Below are 25,755 nucleotides of genomic sequence, written 5' to 3'. Positions count from 1 at the left end.
AATACAGGAAATGAGATACTAAGAGGTTTCTTTACCTAGCCATTCCCAGGCTGGAAAAGTTCGAAGGAACTATCAAAACATCAAGCCTGGAAAATGGGTGGGTACCCAGTGTGGTGTAGGCAGCTGAGAGGCACTGAGGAATTAGCTGAAGCAAACGTTCTTCACAGCATTCCATAAGGCACCAGGGAGCAAAGACTCTATAAGGAATGACTGCCTGCAACCTTGCGACAGGATTTTGGAAACGGCAGGGATATTCCACATGACCGCAGATTTCTTCATGCCATCTGACAATAACAAAAAAAAAAAAAAGAAAAAATACTTTAATGTGATACCAGAAATGTGCACAACTGAGTATGCTAAGACAAGGATATTCTCTAGACATCAGAATGACAGTTAGTTCACATAAAACCAACTCATTTGTATTCTCACACTGTTCACACATGTGCAGCACTGTGAAAACACTCATTACTTCATGTCTGAGTAGAACTGGTATAGTTACTCATAACTAAAAAAAAGAGTAGTCAAACCTTGTTTTTATAGTAGATATGCATCAAAAGAACAAGTGCTCAAAATGTACATAAAGAAAACTTAATAATAATACAAAAATACTTATTTATTCAGAGAATTCCTATTCAAACCTGACTACGAAAATAAAATTTCATACATATTAAAACAAAAATATTAAGTGCAATTAGAATGAAATTCCAAGGGGGCTTTTTTTCTGTCGTTGTTAATAAAACTGTCCAGGAACATTCACTAATTTTTTTTTTTTCTTGAGTGAAAAACAACAGTACATATCAATTCAGGCTTATCACCATAGACATATGAAAATATCACATTAGGATCAAGGTTAGTTTACATAACTTTTACAGGATATTCAGAGCTGTAGCCGGAAGGAAGGAGGGGTAAATCAAATCCTTCCTAAACACTGAGTCATATACCTTCACAATAATTTATCTGCCCAAATAGATTCATATCTAAGCAGAAATCAGCTTCATGTTTTCACCTGCTATCCTGATTTCTGTACAGTGCAGAGCCTCTCCTTGGTTTGAGATTTCAACTTAAGGAAGCTGGTTCTACTATGCCTGGACAGGCAAGCACTTATTGTTACTGCACCCAGAATTGCCCAAAGCATTTATATTTGGAAGATCATGCTCCAGGTGAGTGCTGACACACAAAACAAAATGATAACACATAGAAAAGGACTACGTTTTGCAGAAAAGGACTACGTTTTGCAGAAGTGCCAACACTTTAACACCTTATATAACTCTTTCTGTGAAAGAAGTCGACTCTAAGCTATTTCATTGATTACATATGCAAAGAAACTACATCCATCTTGACACAATTTTTTTTTTCCAAGGGTGGTCTAACCCAATATATTTCTGCTCTAAAACAATGTCACTTTGTATTTAATTATAAGAGTTGAGATTAGGCAAGAACATGAAAGCCAGCACCCTATCTTTTGTAAAAGTTGCCAAGTCCTTAATGACCACAAGGAGATAGGAAACATTTAACACCCTAGCTCCATTTAACATTTTCTTTGATACAGTCTCCTTATGTCAAACTCACTGGCACCTGGACATAAATTACATTACACATTTCAACACCTTCTTTCAGAAATCTTTCCTTTTCCTGCTGCCCAACAGTTTACCTCCATTATCTTAACTGAGACACTACCTTAACATTTGCTTGTCTATCCATTTCACACCCTTCCTAGAAGTGCCTGCTACTGTGCATAATGTTGGTTTGGTTACCTAGTCTTAATGACTAAAATAAGTAACAAATGTCTGTTGTGCTAACTCCCAAATAAAGATTAACTAGATATAACTCTAAGAGCAGATTTTTAAGGACATAGATTTTTATGTCCTAATTAACTGCAAAACAACCTTGTACACTTCGGCTCTCCTTTTTTGTCTATGCATAATAGACACCATACTTGCAGAGGATTTTTTTTTGTCATTTTTTTTTCCGAAACACATTAATTCTGTTTCTTCCACTGTCATTAACTCAACTGCTGCAGATACATCACCCATGCCAATTAACTCACCCAATGACCATAACTCATCCAATGACCATCACACAGATTGACTCATAACAATGACCATCACACTGATTAAAACTTGCACTAATTTTTGCTACAAAAAGCTACAAAAATATTTCCCTTTTTTTAAAAAAATGGAAACTTTTATTTATTCTGTCAAGACTCTGCCAGAATAATCTTTTTCACCAAATCAATAAAAATTCTATTACTGAATGCATGTTCATTAGAGAGGAATATATAGTGAACATCTACGGTGTATTTCCGTAGAGGCAGTCAGATTATAAACATATAAATAGTAGAGGAATAAACACAAAACAATTTCTAGATAACAAACCTATAAACTATTTTAAAGCTTGAATAGGCGTGTCTTACTGATCTTAGGTAAAATATAAAAATTCCTATTCTCAAGATCTATTAGAATTTTCTTTAAACCAAAATTAGCCAAGCTGCAAGCCATCAGAATCCTTTCATTTAAAATTCCAATAAGAAATCGCTATTAGGTCCTCAAGTTCCAAAGTCTCACTAGCTTTACCAAAATGGTAAGGACTTCCACTGTCTTAATGTTAACACAGTATTAGCCCAAAACAGCTATCTAAAAGGCAAGCATTGTTTCGGCTAAGTTTCTAATTGCATAACAGAAAAAATACTTAAGGCCTGACTAACCTGATCACCGTTTATAATAAAATAACATTTTCTGTTGACCTGGGGAGATCAGAGGATACTGTGTGGCTGGACTTCAACAAAACATTCATCACAGTTTCCTATAGGCTTCTCCTGGACAAACTGGCAAGATACAGATTGGATGGATGGTCTGCAAGTTGGGTAGGAAATGGACTCACAGGGTGCACTCAGAGAGTAGTGATCAATGGCTTTTACTCAGGCTGGCAGCCTGTCACATGTTCCCCAGGGATCAATACTGGGCCCCACACTGTTCAACGCTTTCACAAATGACCTGGATGATGGGATTGAAAGCACCCTCACCAGGTGTGCTGACGACACCAAACTGGGTGGTGAGGTGAACACGTCAGAAGGGAGAGCCATCTTACAGAGAGACCTGGACAGGCTGGGAGAAGGGAGAGCAGAGGGGAGAGGAGGGGAGGGGAGGGGAGGGGAGGGGAGGGGAGGGGAGGGGAGGGGAGGGGAGGGGAGGCGAAGGGGGACCTCATTGCAGTATTCCAGTACTTAAAGGGCATCTACAAAGGGCGCAGAGGCTCTCTCTTCACAAAGAGCCACATGGAGAAGACAAGGTGCAATGGGTGCCAGATAACCTCATTTAAGCTCCTCTCCCCACAGAAGATTGGACCAGACGATCTTTCAAGGTCCCTTCCAACCTGGGCTGTTCTGTGATTCTATGACTATGAATTTGAAAAGCTGAGAGTAATATGCGAAGAAATCAAGTGCCTTGTCTGAGCCTTCTGCTAACTATGGTGAATACAAGTGGAAACATGTGGTATTTATCCAGAGACTTAATTTTTAGCTTCAAATCTCATTTGCAGGCCTATGTAGTATTGTTCTGTTCATTCATCACTCTGTACTAATTTAAACCCAATGAGCAGTTTTGACTAGATTGGAAGGAGGAATAGATGTATCCAAAATAATTACATTTCTATGGGTTTGGTGAAAGACAGCTAAGTAGCCACTGCACATACTAAACAAGAGGGTATTTTTTTATTTAAAAGAATCATTGGTCCAACTTTATTTTATGGGACCACTGCAACATGTCTTTCATATACCCAGGCAGTACACGTCACCCCAGGCAAACCACTGCACAGGCCAGCTCTGACTCCGGGATGGGACTGGACAGGAAGAAAAAAGTGAGTAAGCAGGCAGTATTGTAGTAGGGGCATTAGGTATCCAGAATGGACCAAGTCTAGTAACACAAAAGATCTTACTGCCTGGCATTGTAAGAAACAAGGGAGGACCTGGTATTGCTGCGGCAGGGCATTAAGAGACACAGGATGTAGGATGTAAATCCAGAGGACGCTGGGATTTATTAACCCTATTGCTCACTAAGCAGCTTGTTTTCACATAAAAAGAAACACACCCATACGCATGAAATAATGCCTTTGGAATTATTTTCCTGTCAAGATTTTTCTGTTCAGATTAAACAAGTTCTATTTTGATTCCTGTACTAATATGACTCATTTTCACATTCCACAGAGTAAATGAAAATGATACCCATATATCTAATTTTTCAACAATGTTCTAAACACCAACCTGAAATCAGCTTGTGAAGACGGCAAGGAAAACTCAACATTTGTCTGGATAGCAGCTGTGAAGGACTGCTGTTTAACTTCCTGCCAGCACCCCACAGCAATAGTGAAGGTGGATGCTGGCATTGGCATAGTCACATAGTAGTACCAACTCAAGATACCTGTAAATAAAAAGAACACTTGTACAGACTCGTCAGTCACAGCACACATTCAGTACTTGACATTTTTATGTACTTGAGATTTTGGGCCAAACCTTCCACCTTACAACCTGATATTTTTGTTGAGGAAAGAAAAATAATTTCACTGAGCCATGTAAGAGAAGTCATATGTAATCACCATGGATTCAGTACTGTTTACCTAAACTTGCAACTTTCCTCTATCTGCTGATATCTTTATCTATAAATAAATCATCCGTAAGTGGGATGTCATTAATGCAATTTAACATGACTGTGTTGTTGCTGCCCAAGAACTGCATCAGACTTGAAATCTAATAGCACCTTTAGATGCACAGACACAAAAAGATTAAAATTTAACTCTTTCAACCTTGGCTCAACCACCTTATGGCTTTGTCTTAACTGTATTATCTCACACAGAACAAAATCTTTTCTTTGTGTTCTGGACAGTACCAAACTGATAGGCAAGGTCTAACAAACAACACTAGTGCTTGTGAATTGAACCTGGCAATCTGAGATACATGATGCACCAACCAGGCAGTGACAAATCAAAACTTAGAATCAGATGGGATATTGCCTAAGTCAATGATTTGGTCATGATAATCCAGCAGCTGCTAAAATAAGATTTGAGAGTCTATTACAAAGTAAAAAGATGGTAAGTCTTATCATTATGGGAACACAGTGCTGGAAGACAAGGAGCATGGTATAGGATGAGTGTATCTATGAATGTATTTGGATAAACTTGAGGATGTTTTAGGACAACATACTTTTCGACAATCTAAATGTTGCTCAGGTATTCCGTTTGTCCCTCTAGAAAGGGTATAGCTTAAGGGTCACATTCAAGTACTCATTTATTGTCACAAATACAGTTACTACACCATACTAGTAAGTTAATTACTCTTGGAAAGAGTCTGGCATGAGTTACAACCTGCTGAATCATGTGCAAATAGCTGTAGCTGTGGCAACTGTGGAAACAGACGAACTTTGGTTATTTTGAGAGAATGTTAATACTTGTTCTTTTGCAATAGTATTCTGACCAGGGCTATGGAACACTATCAATAGGAAAAAAAGGGAAAAAACCCCAATCCAGTGGAGGCCACAAGGCATAGGGGAGAGGACACAAACAACTGCAGCAAAGCATCTCTGGGTTTCCTACCTTAATGACCACAGAAGGTCAAACTGTCCAAAGGAAGGACAAGCAAAAAATATTTTTGCTTAGCCGCAACAAACTTTCCACCTACTATTTAGTATGACAAAACAATATTGTTTGTGAAGCCTCTGCCTCTTATATGCAGTAGCAACCCCTTACACTCCCTCACTCTATTCTACTTTCGGCAAGATTAACCACTACCATCAAAAACCTTTTGTCTGTATTGTCAGGTGAACATACATTACTCCTGTAATTTTCCTAACCTCCTGTCAGTATTTTAGCAGAAGGAACTTACTTGCTCCAAGCACATTAGAAGCAAAGAGGATAACTGTTTTGCCAAATTCTGCCCCACCCCCTTTTTTTTTAATTGCCTTACCAAAGCTACAAATGAGCCAAGGCAAGCAAATGTCACCTTGAGAGAAAGAGGTCACCCAGGACGGCAACAATTTTTATTATTTTGAAATACCAAACTCCTGATGTAGAAAGTTCATTGATACAAACTGTGCTAGAGGCCCAAGCCTGCACACACTGAAGTTAATAGCAGCTTTACCATTGACTTCAACGTGTACAAGAGAAGGCGCAGAGGGAGGCTACACTACTTCACTTTGTGTAGCACCTGTTATATACAAAGCATTACAAAATGCTCCATGCAGTTATGTTAATTGTAAAACCTTAAGAGTTAAACAACTACAGCGGAAGAGTGAAAATTTGAGGAATCGTAATGGAAAATCAGTAATGTGTTTTCAACTGAGCTCTGAAACAAGCATGAAAGTCAAAAGGCAGTCACAGAAAACTGTTCCAGACGGCCGGAGGTGTAAAGGAGAAGGGTCTCACAACAGTGAGGAGATTGTCTAAAAGGAAAGGGTGTCGGCCTGTGCTATGCAAACAGAGAGAGCAGAGAGGGTTACAGTGAGAAATAAATTTAGCAAGACAGGCTAGAGCAAGCAAGGCCATAGAGTTTTTTTAAAAGAGCAAGGGTAATTTGAACAGAATGTCAAAATGAATGGGGAATCAGTTTAGCAGTCCAGAGAGAAGAACAGCATATACTGCATTCAGAAATTTACATGAATTAGCAACGAACACATGCTATTCAGAGCTGGAGCAAACCTTGCAAAAGGGTGAAGGTACCAAAGACAGTTAGTTTTTCTTGGTATGTGTTTTCCGATTTATCTAAATTAGGATTTCCCATAGAAAAGAAAAGCCACTAACATAGAGATTTTTGTCTTTTTTCCAAGCCCTTTACACTTTGCAGGCATTGTAGAGACCATGCAAACTCTGGATACTCCCAGAACAAGATCCAAGATTTATACTGTCTTTACATACCTAACTGGGACTCAATCCATTTCCTGCAGGGTTTTTATTGCCTTCTGCATTCATACTCTAGGACTGTGTAGGATAACTATATCTTTATCCTACAGTTGTTTTGTCTTGAACAACTGAAATCACATACGCTGGCACAACAAGTGAGTTCTCTCTATAGCGCGTTCAGTGATCGGTGACTGAAATGGTCTTTATGTTGGCAACACTCCTCTACAGCAAGCACCATGAAGTACTGTTTCAAACAGCGTCTAACCCTCATTTATCTTCTGCCTTCTCCTTCCACTACTGGTAGGACTGTCTCCCAGCCTGCTCTTTTCTCCCATAATTTCACTTCCTTTCTTTAACTTTCTTCAGGTCAGTGGGCTTTTTTTTGTTTTCCTTCATCTGTAACTTCAGATCTACCCCAAGGCACAGACTGGGATCACGACCTCCACACCACTCCTTTCCCCTCCTCTCTCCTTCCCCTGGCTACCCTCGGCTTTCCAGTGGCTACCTTGGCGACAGCACCACCTCTAGGGTAAGAGAACACAGTGCAGCTGAAACGGGGAGACGGCTTTCTGCACCAAAACCAGCATTTTGTACCACGAAAACATTTTCAGACTGAGCAAGGACAGCTCGGGAAGAACACGAGATGAGGCTGGGGTTAGTCCACGGGAAAAATAGAGAAAGGGCACCCCAGTCCTTCTATTTATAAAGCTTATTAAGTCCTTACAACCGGACTTTATTTAAAAGAAACTTGATTCCCACATATAATTATTTTAGGCAATCACAATACTTTCAAAATATTTTCTCTACAGGCAATTTGGAAAATAATTTTCAAAACAATGGGTTTTCTTCAGTTCTGCACAGCAAATCTATCATATCATTCCTGCACAAACCACGCAACAACGATCACCTATTCTATGAGGTATAACTGGAAAACATCCCATGCAAAATTTAGGACTACATTTGACAAGGGTATGAAATTATAATATATTTATAATTGTGCAAAAGAAAAATTCAAAGGCCATTTATTTCTTCTAGTTGAAATAATAAGTGTGAATGATGTAATTACTTCCTAGAATTTTTAATGCATTTAGCAACCATTGAAACCATTAAAATTGTTTTGAGTCTGGTGGAGTTCATTATAACTGAAGAAACACCTGAGAGTCAGTATCTGTTAACATCAGATGCAAGAACATTAACAGTATTTTTACTTATTAGTATATTTTCCCTCAAGTAGTTTACACTAACACAAATATAAACACTACAAAATGCAGATGATGTGCATGATTAACTAAAAAACACAAAACTCAGCTACATCTAGGGAAAAAGAGAGATAGCCCCACACAGCATTTCATATACAAAGTAAGAGCTAGCACTAATATGTAAAACTACAGCTAAATAAGTAGTTACGCCAAAATGCCTATTTGGCTGGAGCACCAGGATTAAGAACCCTCCAGCTTTCTGAAACTCTTTGTAACTTGTAGGGATCTTTGATCTCATCTGAAAGCCAGAATTTCCCACAGAGCACCCTCACATTCATGCCAGAGCATTAGTTCAACACTGGCTCAGAGGGATGAGTAGCATGTGATAAGCTGTCAACTCCCATGCTGTGGTTCCTGATATATGTTGGAGATCAATCAACACAAGTACTGGACTCTTTTCTTTTGCCTTGTGAAAAGTGAGGGGAGCACAAAAACAAAAGCAACTGTTGTTGCTGCTAGCTACGGAGCAGTAGCAGTGGCTTCTCCAGCACCGTATTTCCTCTCAATAACAGAATTCACCTTCTCGCTGGAATCAGAGATGGCAAAACAAGATCAAGGACTACATGATGGTCGAGTAACCACATAAAAAGCAAGCCAGTTGATTTCACACTTAATGGCTGAATATCTACTTCTTGAACGTCAATCAAAACAAATGTAAAGGTGTTTGTGACTAAATATATTTGCACCTTCTATGTGTTACAGTAATATGCTGAAGGAAAGTAAAACTGGCAAGTGTTGAAAAATAAATCCAATGGTTAAATGGCTCACATTACTCACACGTGCATGTAGTGCTCCCTGTAAAGCTTTCTCCCAAAGGGCACTGTCAACTGCATTTTTCTGACAAATTTTTCTTCTCCAAGTACTCCATAAAAAGCGCACAGTATTTTTAAGCAGTTCTAGGTCATACTTGAATAATTACCATTTGTACTTGAGTAAGTGATGTATCTACTTTCAAACAATTGTGGCCTCCCTTATTTCAAATGACAGCACGAGCCATAATTTTGTAGGAGACAGAATGCAAAAATGGCACATATGGGAGGAAGTACACTATTACCAAAACTGCAGATACAAGTCACAAATGAGGAATCTGTGCATGTGAGTACACCTAGTCTAGCTATGTGCTGGATCACAGCATCCATACATCTAGAGATGTAGGCCTGTGAAGCAGAATGCAGATCTCGGTTTAAAAGCATTAAGGTATCATCCTTGCTTGCTGTTCTCTTACTGTTTGCCTTCATACTTGTTATAAATATGACTTTTAAAGGAAAAAATATTCAGCTAACTTGTAATTCTATCCAGAATAAATTCATTCACAACTGCTTGCCAAAATGCTTACTCTTTCTGAGAAATTGCATTTTTCAAACAGTATTTTCGTGTCCTGCCAGTTATGTATGATTTTATAAATATGCAACACAGCAACAGTATACTGTATGTAAATAATTTGGCAAAGAAAAGTTATTTTAATTGAAGCCACCCTGAAAGGCTTTTAGGTGTGTTTTATAAATGTAAAGACAAAATTTTAATTTGGATAGATTTCATATGCCCTGCATAGTTGCCTAACAACAAGTTCTATGTGGGACAGGTTATTTAACACTACAGACCATTTTGAACTTTTTAACTCTTAAAAGTCCTAAGAATTTGTTCAAGGCTTCAGATTAGAACTTGAGCCTTGGCTTGCTTTGTTTTTTAAAACATTCCTCACAATACTGCTCCTTTCCTTTATTTCCTCTGTATCTGTTTTGTAAATTTTTACAATTCCAAACAGCTCTCTAACACTGATTTGTCATTTCCAACTGTATATAAGCACCAAGATAACAAGGGTCTCATCGATGATGGAGTTTTTGAGAGCTACTGGAGCACAATGTCTACTACTTTTAAAGAAACACAGGAACTCTTGCATCATAGTATCAAAATTAGCATAAATAATTATGTGTGCCATATAGATCCGTAAGCAGAACCTTCCACACTCTTGGGAATACCATCTTGAGGAGAGGTGGAAGGAAAACTCTAAGGACAGAAGCAGTAGGTGCTCATGCTGCTTCTCTTCAGTTCAGTAAAGTTCAGCACAAAACTTTGCCATTGTCACATAGCTCCAAAAGGAGCCAGCTTTAATGCTACATTTGGTTCTTGCCAGTTCACTTCACACTTTTCACTCAGCACTTCATTAGCACAGTTAAGCTAAAATGAGTCATTTCCGCCCTACTGGCCTTTCCATTAAAGACTTCTTACAGTATTTCTTGCTTTCACAGTGTTCTTAGGAAAGGAAATATAGTGGGTTAGCTTTTGGAAAATTAAAAAAAAAAAAAAACCACAAAAACCAAACAAAGCTTTAAGCTGACACATGAATTACCAACATAAACTGACCCACTGCAACAACTATGAGGATTTAAACAAAAGCCCCTTCTGTTCTCCACAGGGTGATAAGGCTGTCTGTGGGTGACAAAGCCCCAGAGCTATCATTAAAAATATGGTACCCTGATATCATTCTCAACACTCCATCAACAGCATTTTTAAATGGTGTTCCCCACAACTAGTTTTTTTCTTTATTCAAGTATAAAGTTTTAGTGTTTTTTTTAAACTAGAATGACAAAACAATGTTAATGAGGAAATAATTCTTTCACAATACAGCCTTTTCAACTAGCTAATTAGTCTAAGACTCACCTATGCCAATTTAAACTGCCTGAAATTTTTTCCAGGGTTTCTATTTCTAGAAATTCACATAAGTATTCTTCCTCTTAATATTTCAGACCATATAGCCACCACTGAGGGATGGACAGGCAACAACTCATTAGCGAGGTGTAAGTGTGGATTAAACTAATAAAACAATGATGGCAGAGCTGTTCTCCTAGTCTGAAGTCAAGAGCACTCTTGCTTTCTTGATGCTGAGACAGGAAAGTATTATTGTCCAAGTGACCTAAGCAGCTCATCATGGCAGTTTTCCATATTTCAACAGCAGAGACAAGGCTTGAAACAGACTTCACATATGGCCAAAAATAACCAGACAATTCCATGCAAATGGATTAACTGATGGTTCTCAAATCAAGGAGACTTTCCTTGTTTTTTTTCTGTCAGGAATAAACTTGCCTTTTTAAAAGGGAACAAAAGATTATTTTTTTTTCCAGAAACACCTAATTGTAACCTTTTCCTATATGCTACTTTTCATCAGAACTACTTACACTAGAAAAAACTGACCCTGTTTGATAGATTATACCAACAGTAATGGGAGCAAGACATACTTTGTACTATTATATGTAGAACTGCCTTAAAAACTTCCTTTTTTGTGCAGACAGAGGATCAGAGAATAAAGTATAACCAACACAGAAGAAAAATGCTTGCTTGCTTACTGTTGCACAAGGTATGATCTACCAATGCAGAAAAAAACCCCAAAGACCAGATTTTCAGGGGACTGACCTGATATTCTTCATCTATTCCATATATTTAAGGAAACAGTTATGACACAATGACCGCTTCTAATCATTGGCATGCTGAGGTACACTTGGACTGGAGAACTAAAACTGAAGGTTAATTAGCTACCAAGGCCTGAAGTTGTCAAGAGCCTAATAAGGTACTTCACCTACAAAACATTTCAACTGCAGAGTGATTAAAACAAAGCCAATTTATGACAAGTGAAGTCTAGGTTTGGAAAAAGTAAAAGGAATAAAAACACAGAAAAAAGTAAGTAGAAGTAACACAGTGAAATGCAGATGCCTTGAATTCTTACTAAGTTATCCTGAGGCTTACAGTAGGTAACTTTTCCATAGAATGACATGGAGATTACAGATAGACATGTAAGTGCTTTTAAGTTAGGAACTTAATTCTTTCGAAAATCATCTATTTTACTAAGCTGTATTTCTAATTATAACATTATTGAAAATAATTTGCTATAGAAAATATATTTCACCTTCTTGAAGCTGGACTGGTTCTGCTGAGTTTTCACCGCTCATTAACACAACAAAGCCTGCAGCTGTTCGGACTGAGGCTTGCCATGTTGACAAGGCAACGGGTGGTTCTTGGCATGGGAAAAGGGCTCTGTTGTTTATTGGCGATCCGATTGTATAAACACATGGCCTAGATGGGAGGAAAAGAGATTGAAGTTGGAGTTACAATAAGAAAGACTGAATTAAGTTTTCTGTCAAAAAATCAAACGTACTGTTTTACTGAGGTTTTTTTCAACCTCAGCTATGTAGGTTTCAAACCTGTATGACATGAACCAATCAAAGTACGACCTAAGACATTTGCGACAGGATGAAGAAAAGCAAGATTACCACAACTTTTACATAAACTAGAAAAGAGTAACTCCAGTATTTCCCCTCTCCTGCTTCTGCATGAGCCTTCCAGCCTCATACAATAGCTCTCAACTGAACCCATAAGGCCAAAGAACGCTTCTGAATGTCTTCTGAAGATGCCATTGCAGGGCTTCACCCTGTGACACCTCCCTGTTGTCATCACAGTAGTGTGTTCATTATCATTAATCCCATCTCTCCATACAGCCTGGAGGCTCATCCAAAAGTAGAGCAGTAGGTCTAGCCTTGAGCCTTCCTTAGTCCAAGCCTCAATAAATCTTGACATTTCTACGTTTTCCTGCAGTAAGGTAAGGCACACTAGCTCACCTGACTTTCAGAATTTCAACCAAAGGGCACATAATGAGAAGAAAGCATTTCTTCCCTATCAGACTCAGCCTCCTTCTCGCTTTTCACATAGCAATCTTTCTTGTAGTATTGCTCTTTTTGCAGTTTCTCTAACCCTCTCCTAGGCAGCCTCTTCATCTACTGCCCCTTTCCAATTTCAGCTGCAATATTTCATGCCAGCCGATTTCTTATTAGCAGCTTAGCCACGGCTGGGAAGGTACAAGGCCTTTCATTAACTCCTTCTAGCTTGCTATTGATGGTGCACAGATGTAGTAATTCTTTGTTTTACTTCTTTTGTTGCATTTTGCAGTTTTATCTTAATTCCTAGTACTTGCATAACACCACCTCTTAGCTTAAAAAAGCTAAGTTTTCAAACATAAATTATATAATCCAAACACAGTCAGTAGATTTCTCCAGCTAAAGAAAGAAAACCTTGAAAGCATCACTTCACTGCACTGAGTTTTTAAAAACCTATGATATTTAAAGCTAATATTCTGGGAGCACAACACATTAATTTGTGAATGCTTGAGGCTAAAAATATTCTGATCGGTATCTTTCATAACTTGAGTTTAAAAATTATCAAAACACTTTGGAAAATAGAAGACAAGTTGTTAGGGAAAAAACTATTTTGCAATGGCTAAGATCTGAGCATCTTGTTTACTCCCCTCCAAACAGCTCCTCCATTCAAATTATTCCTTCCCTAAAACCAACTCTAAACTACACAGAGGGAAAGAACTTGGAGATATTGACAGCCATGGATGAAAAATATTCTGAAGCTAATTTTGACCTCTTGTCAAAAGTGCTATCTGTGCTATTGGATCCAGAGCTGTCCATGGCACAATCAAGTTACTGTGGCTTAAATAATGCAGGCCAGCTGATCTTTCAGTACAACAGGGAGGGAAACTGCAGTTTAAGTCGGCCTATTGTTAATGCACACAAACAGAAAAAGAAAATAATCTGGCTCCGCCTGCCATGTATCAGGGTGAATAGAGTAGGACATAGATGTCCAGTGAAGCTTAATAGATAAGTGCAGTGGCGAGAAAGTCAACTGGTTATCTTTTACCCAGTAAAACAGAATGCACAGCTGAATGTGAAAGACCACTAATCTGTATAAATCTTTAATTAGCTTTAATTTCTTTGGAATTAATCTCCTAAAACTGAATCTGTAATCAACTCTGATATGCATAAAGTAATTGGGTTTTCTCCCAGAAAAAGAAACAGTGCATGGCAGTGAGTTCACAAGAAAAAGGAAGAGCTTGCTTTTTCACCTACTAGGAGGTTCTGTTTCCTTCTTATAATTCTAGCCAAGAGATACTGGACATATTATTTACCCTAAAATGTATGTGTGCTGGGAGGAGATGGGGAAGAAAGGATGGTTCCTCACTCATGGAAACTTTACGAAAATACACAGGATTAGAAAAAGAGATCCTAGCAGAGTTGATAGGAATGAGAAGAAAGGTAGGGTTAATGACTGCTGATATACATATTTTACCAATGATTTACCATGCATTTGTGAAGGCTGTTTTGCTGGGTGTCATTGGTACAACCCAGTCTTAAGAGCCTTAAGAGTCTCAATATAGAGGATTTTCATATCCTGAAGAAATTTTAGAGGGAAATGCCACAATGACTGAGAAAATGGGCTGGCAGAACCGCAGTAAGCAGAATGTTGCAACTCTGTGTCAAATACAATACAAATGTAACACAGAACAGACACGACCAAGACCATTAATGTTATCTCATTCTCAGCACTTTTTACCTGCAGACCATAAAGTGTTTTACAAATCATGTCAATACCGTTTTGCAAATGGGGTAAATGCAACACGGTGAACTGATTTGCTAATTGCTAGTGTTCAAGCTGCGCCTACAGGCTTAGTTTCAAGCCTCCCAGTCCAATAGCTTTCACATTGGACTAGGAAGCCTCTCATTATGAGAAATAATACATATTACCTAACTACCTTTTTTTCCTAAAACATTTTAATGCTAAAATATACACACAGGCAGGTCACAAGTCTCTACAATTACAGCCCAAGAAGAAAGGGAGTTAGAAAAGTGGAGAAAGACTGGGCAAGTACATATTTTCTTCAAAATTAAGCCTCCTTTCCACTCCTCACCCGTTTTAATACCATTTTTGTCCAGGTATACTTATTAACCTCATTATTTCAAACCAAAAGGTATTCAAATATGTCAAAGTTTTGGGCCCCTCACTCCAAGAAGGACATTGAGGTGCTGGAGCGTGTCCAGAGAAGGGCGACGAAGCTGGTGAGGGGTCTGGAGCACAAGTCTTATGAGGAACGGCTGAGGGAGCTGGGGTTGTTCAGTCTGGAGAAGAGGAGGCTGAGGGGTGACCTTATTGCTCTCTACAATTACCTGAAAGGGGGTTGCAGAGAGGTGGGTGTTGGTCTCTTCTCCCAAGTGACTAGTGACGGGACAAGAGGAAACAGCCTCAAGTTGCTCAAGGGGAGGTTTAGACTGGATATTAGGAAAAATTTCTTTACTGAGAGAGTGGTGAAATAGTGGAGGCTGCCCAGGGAAGTGGTGGAGTCACCCTCCCTGGAGGTGTTCAAGGAATGTGTGGACATGGCACTTTGGGACATGGTTTAGTGGGCATGGTGGTGTTGGGTTGATGGTTGGACTTGATCTTACAGGTCTTTTCCAATCTTAGTGATTCTGTGATTCTGTGAAAGTCTGCTAAGAAAATAGTAACAAAACATACAAGTTCTAAATTTTGAGAGGAAACTATCAGAACAACAATTACCTCAGCTTTTAATTAGCTATTCATAAATTCATAGCACGATCACCTGGAGGCTTGACCGACAGCAACTGACATGTAAGCTAACATTGAACAGTCTCCTGTTCTGTTTTAGAGAGGAGCGTTTATAAGGTGAACTAATGATGTTTTCTTAATCTTTTCTTCTTTCACTGTAATTTTTAATCTATTTTCTTCTCACCCTAAAATATATCTTCACAGATTTTTTTGCTTCCCATGACAAATCATGTTTTACTCTGCTAATTTTTTGTACTTAATTTACAGTAGTAATTTCTTTTTACAACATTGGTAATAGTGCAGTGTGGCTTTAGGACACCCACTGCAGCTAACAGTTTTCTTTGTTCTGAATCAGGCAGCACAATTCCATTACATAAGAGGACCAGAAACATAATACTTATCCCGATATGGGTAAGATTTTTCACCTGATCCAGAAGAAGAAAAATTACTAGCTAACCAAGGTGCATCAAAGAATAGCAATGACAAATAATTAGTTTTAGACTGCTTTTGTTAATTGATAGAAAATTTGCCTTTTTTCTGATTTATCCCTACCACTGCTAGCAAGAAAATTCACGGTTCCTTTCCTTTTTCTTACTACCTATCCTCTCCATCTCTCTTCTTTCACTTTTAATGGTCTTGTAACATTCAGATCATCTACTTATGTAATATGTTGTTTATGCCAGCCATAATCTTTGCCACCATAGGTTGGAAGAGATAAGGAAACTGAATACCGCAAAAGTAAGATAAGCAGAGAACTCAGACTATTTGTCTAATTAGTTGTTACACTGGAAAAACAAACACCCACAAAACACAAAATACATCTCTGGTCACTCATCCGGCCAACTTTATAACTAGTAAGTCCCACTGATCAACAATCCAGACTACTAAATCAAGCACTAGTTGTGTTGTTTTTTGATTTTGCTCCAAGAGGAGACTTGGGGCTGTCAGTTGTTCAGTAACCTCCCAGAGCCAAGGATTCTGAGGAAAATTCGATTCATGCGATCCTAACTCATCAGTATTCCATATATTTTCATATCAAAACCAGTTCAAACCAGCTCTTGGCAGATCTCCCTCTCCCATGTAAGCATATCAATTATAACAAAAAATTAAGCTACTACCTTAAAGCTAATAATAAATGTTCGGTTGATATTCTGTTCTCTGAACAGGAATCTGCAGGTCTTCTTTGAGATACCTGCTGTCAAACACATGAATCACGTCCTAAGGCTCAGCCATGTCAAGCTGCTTTGGTTAGTGCCTGTTTGAAGCTTTCTCAAGGAAAATGCCCAGCACAGCAACTCTACCCCTTTCCTGTATTTGAAAAAATACATTCCTTATTTCTTCAAGGGTTGTCTCCATGTAAGGATGTAAGGTGGCAACCTTCTGCAACTACAAGGCCACTCCCTGTAAAATCACTGCTGTTTGCAGCTGTTTCTTACTCCAAATTACAGTGTCAATTCCACAAAGCAGCGGGATTTCCTAGCACCTAAATCACACCAACTTTTTTGTTCTGCCTTATCAATTTACATAGCTGCAAGGTGCCAGTGATTTTATTCAGATTCCAAAAGAACAGGTATTCTTGTTTGCATTTTTCTGTTGAATAAAACACCAATCAATAACTACCTATGCCTTTTTCAAACCATTCTCCAATTTAAAAGTACTAAATATGATTATGAGATGAGTGATTCCACTGACTCTTCTAGTGATGTGTGTTACTCTGATGCTGGTTTTCCAACATCTGGATAGCTACATTTCTAAACTGATACTTCACTGCAAATTTTTCGGACTTCTGCCCACTAATTTGTGGTCCATGCCAGGTGTATCAATCCTGCTTCTTCTAGACATAGTACATGCATAATCTCCTGTTCAAAAGTTTTATCTTTTGGTACAGCTGTCACTGGGAAGCAAGGATAATAAGGTTAAGATGGGGCACACCTTTTTCAGCCAAAGTAAATCAGTTTAATTCTTATTGTGCTCCCATTTTGCCTCTAGCAAAGAGGATTTTTTCACTTGCTTTGACATGTATTTTTGGCAAACGCAATACACTTAACAGCTTCTATGATGTTATGAGAAAGTTTCCTAAATTTGAAGTCATACACCTGACCAATCCCTTAGGTATTCCATTCCCTGTGTATCTTTTAATACTGCTTCTGTAACACCTTAGGAAGTACCACCTGACTGCGTTTAAACAAAATTTTATTTCATAGCCATAGCTCCTGTTTAAATGGAGGTAAAGATTGGAAATAACTGACTATTGACCCCAAAAACAGGAGATTTCCTAATGGCTCTATTCCCACAGCAGTGAACGAAAGTCCGACCCCTTGTAAGCCTCTGTCTTTAAAAACAGAAGACAGTTTTCCTATGGATATGAACTGTGATACAGCTGGACCTTCTCAGCTCTATTCTGAAATCAAAGGTTGTTTTGGTTTCTTGGCTGGCCAATTCACACACAAGTGCTGGTTTGACTCTTCATTCCCCATATCACTGGCTCTTTAATCTTCTCTGTGTTTTCACCCCCCCTTTTAGATTTTAAAATTAAACCACTTAGACTTCTATTGTTTATATGGATAATGGTATTTTCATAATACTATTTCGTTCTTAGCCTCCTCTGATCTATTATGGTCCTCTCATTGGCACATTTTAGTGAAGCAACTTGCCTTCTGTATTCCTTCTTCCTGAAGGAGTATCATTAGCCTTGCCCCTTGTACTCTGGTATGCAGTGCCTCTGTGAGTGCCCAGCACCTTCCTCCTCTGTCCTGTGCCGTAGGCATCCACTTACCCCACCTACATCTGAGTATCATTTGTCCTGCCAGGCTGTGAAACTTGTTATAGCTCTGAAAAAGTATTAAGTTCACTAAAACAACCTCATTTCTTAAGGTCTTCCTTTTTTGTTAGGACAACTCAGCCAGAGGAGCTATTTTAAATTTTTTAGAAATATTTGTTCGTTGCCATCCACATTTCCAGAAATATCAAATCAGTTCATTTTCTACTCAAGGTCTGCCTACCTTTTTTTTTTGTTTATTTTTATTTTACTTCTCCATTCTATTCCTGATACCATTTCTTCTTCCTTAGAAATCACTGCATCAGACATGAGTAATCCAACAAACTTCAGGCTGCTTCATTAATTACTCAATTATAAATATTCATCACTGGGAACAAAATTATGCAAAATAACAGGAGAGAATTCCCCACAGCTGATGGTAGGCACTTAGGATTTAGTCTGTGACTTGCCTGGATTCTGGAGCATCTTATTCTCCCAAGCCTTGCCCATGAAGAAAAACAAGGTCTTTATTCCCTTCCTGCATTTTCGGCATTAGAAATTTCCAGCACAGAATGATGATAACTCATGGCACTGAAAAATAAGTATCTATTTTTATGAGACATTTTCTAATCTGCAGTTTGAAACTGTGAGAATCTGGCTAATTTTTCCAACTTCTACCCTAGAAAAAATTTGCTTTGAAAATATCAAATATATTATGAAAATTCAATGGATGCCCCAGGCTCCATAAAGGCTATAGATACAGGGTTACATGGCCACTAACCTATATCACCAGTGAAACAGATAACTCTACCTTCCGAATTAACCTTAGTAGCATATTCCAAACAACTCCTATGAGGCATTCCCTTCCCTCCCGCCACTTATTTTCAGTTAGATTAGCTCCCTGATAAGCCTTATCACCCAGCTGTTACACACGCCTATGTCATCATACCAGTGGTGGAGAGAACAAGCATCCAGGTTCAGAGAGGTCACGAGTGCCTTTTTCAGCAAGTATATTTTCATAGAATCATAGAATCAGTTAGGTTGGAAAAGACCTTTAAGATCACTGAGTCCAACCACAAACCTAACACTGCTGAGTCCACCACTAAACATCTTGGTAGGCTTCTTTCTCCTATTTTAGCTCTCCCTCTTTCCCTCTTTTCATTAGTATAAAATGTCTCTGTCGCTGACTCTATATTGTTAATACACATTGGAGACAGAAAATACAAACACAAAGCATTATGCTGAACTTCGAGGGTAATCAGAAAGACTTCAGACTAAGTAGGGAGAAACTGTGTGATCCAGCCTGGGAATCAGTTCAGCTAAACTCTTTTTTTCCAGGCCTGCTGCAAACATGTTCTAAGTATGGCCTAAAATGCGCAGGTATGTGAGTATGATTACGGAATGACTTGTAGCCAACACCCAGACAATATCCACTGCAAATTGCTAGCTCACTGTAGCCAAATACAATTCTTCACTCTTAAATACCAATCACTAAGGACACAAAGAACAATTCTGCAACCTTTAGATGGTCCTTTGACCTCTACAGGACATAAAATATGATAGACTTAAACAATTCTAAATCAAAACTTTAAAGACTTATGTTTGGAAAGCAATCCTTCCACATGCGAAATAGTGACATTTTGCTTCTCCAGCAGTCTCTAGAGAAAGCAGAACAATTTCATAATTCTTGCAAACTGTTCTGAAACTTAAGGAAATTACAAATACTCAAATGTATTAAACTCCACTTCTTGATTTTTAGTAAATATCATTGTTGCGACTGACAATATGTGCATAGTGCTTACAACTACACAAACCATTTTTTCTAGGTTATATTTCCACATACAGAAAGTGTGAACTAAATGTTAAAATAGTAAAAAATGAAAAATTTCAATGCTGCTATGTGTACTTTTATACAGTTTTTATTTAGTCCTTACTGTATGCAACATACTACGTAACACAGTCTGATTGGCTACAGTGCCAAAGAGTATGACTTTTTAAGAGGTCTCTTCAGAAGTACCCAAATTTATGAATAGTTTATGTCACCAATGCATCTGAACAATTGCAACTACTCTCTTCGAACATGATTTGCATTTCAAAACATATGTGTCTTAAGGAGAAGTAGGCTTGAAACAACCAGTTTCAAAAAAGGTAAAATCTCTCTTTTTTTATTTGCAAACAAAAAATAATAAGGAATTGTGCCAGTCTCTGTGCCAGTGACATCCAGCCTGACACAAGACTCTTGACACAGGTCCACAAAACAGATCATAACAGGTTCGGCAGAACTTTTCTACTAGTTCTTTGCTGTTTCAGCAGAATCAGTAACATCAAATTATTTAAACAGGAAACCAATGTCTGTTTTATTGTTACATTAGGTACCACCTCTTTGGATATCCTCCTAATCACTGTCCACCTCAGGTGCTTCAGCTGCACATTACAGAAATGCAAGATTATTTATAACAAATGAGGAACCATGCAGTTCAGTGATGTCTGTCATACAGTTGAACACTGCATCTGAAAAAAGCATTTAATTACAGAACATATGACAGCATTAGCATTTCTACCAAATTGTACATTCATGCTTGCTGTATTCACCTCATAGCTTCCATCAAGGCAAAAATATTTCCTGAATTCTTTAAAAATACGTTGATATTTTAATCTAATAATAAGATATCATAATCAACTAGACAGGTACAAAATATTTTTAAAAGGAAAGACATTTAAATTGGTCAAATAAATGTTAAGAAATCATAATCCTTTTTTTAAGGAGATCATTTCACGGTTTCCAGTATTCCCTACTTTGGAAAATTAGCACAAGGTTACGTCCTTTTAGAGCGTTTCCCCCAAACTGCTCAATCATCCTTTAATAGCTTCTAAAAATACACTTTTTCCGTAGCAGGCTCATGAAAATCATACACTCGGAATAATTCAACCCATCCCCTTTACTTCCCAGAATTTCTCCTTTTCTGTATATCTGATATCTAGGCCTCAACCTGAAAAAATAAATGCATGTGCCTGACCGATTCATGCACCTATTCATGTATGCCAAGGTAAATAATGCACAGGTAGCTTACAGGATTAGGACCTAGTACTGAAGGGTTTCAGTGTCACAGAATGTCTTTCATTGATGTCATTCACATCAAAGATACTCTTTCATTCCTAATGCCACAGTGAGGAAATGAGTTCCATTCCAGTCGCTCATTCATATCAACAAAACCATTAACTGATTTATGACAGTACTGGAAGTGGCAATAAGTAGGGCAGAGAAAAGGTGTGAGGAATCTCCCATTAGAGGTAAATTCACAAGGCTGTCTACTAGGAAAATTACCTCTTTAATTTTAACCCAAATATGTTTAATCCTTATCTTAAACAATAAAGGGATGGGATCCCAGGATATTTTAACGAATACGGATTCTTAACAGTGATCATGAGAAAACATTTAATTTGAAATACGCTGGTAGCCATGCTGACTCAACACTGCTACATACTCCTAAGAGGCAAAACTGCTTAAGCACCTTGATGGGCTGGCAAAAGTTTCTCCTTCTCAGTAATGACAGTTTTATACACATTATTCCCTCCACAAAGTGGTTATTATATTGTCTAAAATAAGCTTTTATTTTAAATAATTTTTAATACTTAATATTAGTAAGAACACTTCAAACAAAAGTATAATTTTGTTAAAATTGCAACACTACCTTTTTAGTTTGAAACCCCAGTGCTGTATTGTGCTCATAAACAATTGAAAAAATTTAAAGCAGAACTGCTCTTTGTTCATGAAAAATATATTACAAACATTATAATCAACAATTTTTTTTCCTATTTTAATAATTATATTATTCATCACTGTTAAAACTCACCTGCCAATTTTAAGAACTGATATATTTCTTGTAAGTGTAACTTTTGGAGAGACAAAAAAGTAAGTACATTTATACATAAAAAAGTGAGTATATTTATACATATATGTATATATATGTGCATACCCACACATGCTCTATTCCTCTGTTTTGCCCTCTTTTTAGTACTTCCACATAAAGGCCCCCAAAAGCATGTTATTACAAAAAACATGTTCTAAGGCTAAAGAAAACCTTCCTTCCTGATCATTTTTGATCATATTTTCTAGTACCAAAAGCCCAGACAGGAAAATGCTGAAATTCCATGTGTGCAGTTCCTCTACTGAAAACAGAATGTGCCCTGCTGTGCTAACATCAGGTTTGCATATGCATATCTCAATTTGCCTAAACTCATCCCACAAAGCTTTATTTTAACCGATTTTTTTTGTTTAAAACAAACACAATGTAAGTCTTTACAAAAGAGTGCACAGGTTAAATTTCAAAACATTGTACTAGTGTTAAATTAGAGGAAACATACTGGAAATGGCCACACAATGCTTGCACTTCATTATTCGCTTCACTTTTCTTCAGGGTTAGAACCATAGATTATAGACTCTTCTGGGAAAGGATTTGATATCTGCCTAAAAAAGCACCATATGCATAATTTGGAGCAATTTAAAGAATTCCCCTATGAGAATATAATGTAATGTATAATGTACTTCCCCCATACATTATAAATGGCTTTATTTTTAGAAAAAGAAGGAAAACTACGACAGCATTTTGTACAATGAGCTTTACCACTATATTTATGGGTTCATCACATACAGAATTGGATTTTTAAAATGTAGCAAGAGAGATTCTAATGACCATGATATGAAAACTTATTTTCTGGCAGGCATTAGTTTCTGGAATACCCTACAGAAGACCGAAAATAAACCAGCTTGAGACGATTTGCTACCATCAGACTGCCTGACCCACATCAAGCCATCTTTTCCGCTTCATTATTGATTCATAGAATTCCATGTGTTCGTGTACAACTGCCATGAAATGTCTCTAAAGTAGGAATAATGCTTTGCAGTGAAAGGGAAAAAGAGCCAAAACTAAAAGACGTTCATGACTTAGTCGCTTAAAAGAAACCTTCAACACACAGCGGAGGAGTCCTATACCAGCTGAGTGTGGCTAACATTAGTCTCAAAGACTTCAGTAAGGGCAGGTAGACATGGACACGCCGTGTGATCACAGGCAATTGCCCTACCTTTGCATGCAGTCAAAATTCAGAATTTTCATAACTAAAGGTACTATATTGAGTTAAATTTCCTAAACTCACACCGAAAATAATTCCTTGGGGATTAAGGAAGGGCAGGGGAAAGGGAAGAGGTAATGAACATGACTGAGACATTCCTGGACTTCATGCTGCTCACGGTTTAGCTGTAGAATTACCTAACTACCAGGTGTACAATTGAAAGGCCTTATTTTCCTCCCTAACATGGATGCCAGTGAGAAGATTCTTAATTTCTATTAGCATAACTGAAATGAAAGGTAATCATATATCTCTAGTTTGGGAATGAAAAGCAAGTATTCAATTAGACCAAATTTCTTCCTCATCTTCCAACTTTGCTCCTGTTTTTTAGGTATCATAAAGAACTAATAGCTATTAAAATCCAGCTTTGAACATTATAGTAAAACAAGTACAGTTGTAGGAGTAAAGAGTGGATTGTACTTTCCCTCCTATAAAGCGATTATCTTGAAGATTTCTGTACAGCACTGTGTACTTTCACAAATGTGAAAATGCCAATTCTTGCAGTTTCAGTTTGCAGTTCATTTGCTATCATCAATGTACTTTACATAATAGATGAAGGAGATTTTAAAAGTTGATTATGAGAGACTAAACAGGAAAAGACTGCCTCTCTAAACTTATTACAATATTGATAGAAGACTAGTTGTGAAGCAATTCTATTAAATATTATGTATACTGATCTTTATGCTGCATGATCAGTTGTGTAAGCCAGGAAGGAAAAAGAACACGAAGTATTAAAGTGAAAATAACCTTTCATGCATACCTTCTCTTTCCCTAAGTGATAATCCCCTATTCCCTGCACACACTTATTCCAACACACAACAATTACTTACTCCCACTCAGAATGAGCAAACGCAACCACTTAGACAGGCGTGGGGTCTGCAAATCCATTGGGGTTTCTTAAGCAGAGAGTTTGTCCTCCTACAGGACAGCAACAGGATTCAAACCAAGGATTAAATGAAAGCAATGGAAGAGAATGCTTATCATCTCCACAGCTGCTCAGCATTACTCAATTCTACATTCTTGCAGCTATGTTTAAAATTAATGTGTGCAAAGCTTTCAGCTGATAGTTACATACCTGCCACTCTGGTCTGTAGTCCATGTAACAGATCTTCCCTCCGGTTTGGTTTTGTACCATATTCTTATTGCATGAGGAAAGTCTGTTGGAGTCTGAATTCCTGATTTCCTTATCTCCAAGCTCCAAGTGCCAGTAGTAAACAGAAGCTCCCCACAGCCAGGCGCCTGGCTGCAGCGAGTAAAATAGTATAGCTGTTCCTTCCAGCGATCTGCAGGTAAAGTCACAAGTTCATGTACAATCTGATTCCTGAGATTTTCCAGCTCCTCTGAAACATCGGTTAGCTTGGCAGACCTTGTGAATTTTTCAGTGCCTGACACAGCAGCAACATCTACCTCCTCAACCTTTAGCACGGACAAATCACAGCAGTCCAATACCAGCAGAAAATCCTTGTTCCCATGATTCTCTATGTCACAGCAGTCCTTTGAACTAGAAATCCCAGAAGCCTGCTCCTCGTTGCTATGGTTACCATCTTTATCAGAAGTATCTTCTTCACCTTTACCACAGACAGCAAAATCATTATATTCCGTTTTAGATGAACAGGCACTCACATTTGTCAGAGGAACGTGGCAGAGTTCAGATGCCCTCGTTTGACAGGTTTCATCAAACAGTGACTGGCAGCCTTCTTTGCCAGTACTGCTGGTTTTCCTGTACCGGCTCCCAGTCTCAAAGAATAAAACTATGATGCCTTCAATAACTTTATTTTTAAAATCCACATCCAAGTCCAATACATAGTGCTTTACAAGCATGTAGCTAGTGTTGGCCATTAAGGGCAAGTCATCCTTCATGGGGTCTAGCTGTGTCTCCATGTTCCAGTCTACTGGGCAACAGTTTTACAAAGGCTTAAACATTTCTTACATATGATGTCTCCATAAAGAGCACGGATATTCAGCCTCTCAGTGCCAAAAAACCACCTTGATTTATATTACACAATTGAAATTAATTGCAGTTCTTCCACTTCTCACATTCTATTAAAAAAAAAAACAAATGAGAAAGAAATCAGATAATCGTTTCACAACCATTTCTGAAATGCACTAAAACTAAAAGTTATTTGAAGTCCAGTTGCCTTTATTAAAAATAGTAGAGCCAAAGGGTGATTGTGTCTCCACAGAACAGCATCAAGCTAGTTGGTTCAGAATTTGCTGTGAAGAACCACTGGCTTTATTTTTCAGAGAAGATCTCAGGTGAAAACATTTCTAGATAGCTTTTATAAATGGAAAGAAACAAACTTTACTATAGGCCTCCTGTTGACTCTCTTCACC

The 25,755-nt window shown here is 38.0% G+C and overlaps 1 protein-coding gene across 1 annotated transcript in view; it reads right to left on the bottom strand.

Annotated features, from left to right (window-relative positions):
* The window catches only part of AOPEP (aminopeptidase O (putative)), a 196,032-nt gene extending 170,730 nt beyond the window's left edge, over positions 1-25,302 (bottom strand). Inside the window, exons 1-5 of the mRNA XM_059833739.1 lie at positions 24,497-25,302; positions 12,046-12,212; positions 10,103-10,112; positions 4,259-4,405; positions 36-284 (exon numbers count right to left, since the gene is read on the bottom strand). Coding sequence (XP_059689722.1) covers positions 36-284; positions 4,259-4,405; positions 10,103-10,112; positions 12,046-12,212; positions 24,497-25,302 — 1,379 coding nt within the window. The remainder of the gene's footprint in view (positions 1-35; positions 285-4,258; positions 4,406-10,102; positions 10,113-12,045; positions 12,213-24,496) is intronic.
* Positions 25,303-25,755: the final 453 nt, after the last annotated feature.

This window comes from Gavia stellata, chromosome Z, assembly GCF_030936135.1.
Source record: "Gavia stellata isolate bGavSte3 chromosome Z, bGavSte3.hap2, whole genome shotgun sequence".
Classification (NCBI taxonomy): domain Eukaryota; kingdom Metazoa; phylum Chordata; class Aves; order Gaviiformes; family Gaviidae; genus Gavia; species Gavia stellata.
Note: the sequence above shows the minus strand (reverse complement) of the source record. Positions and strands in the feature narration are given on the sequence as shown.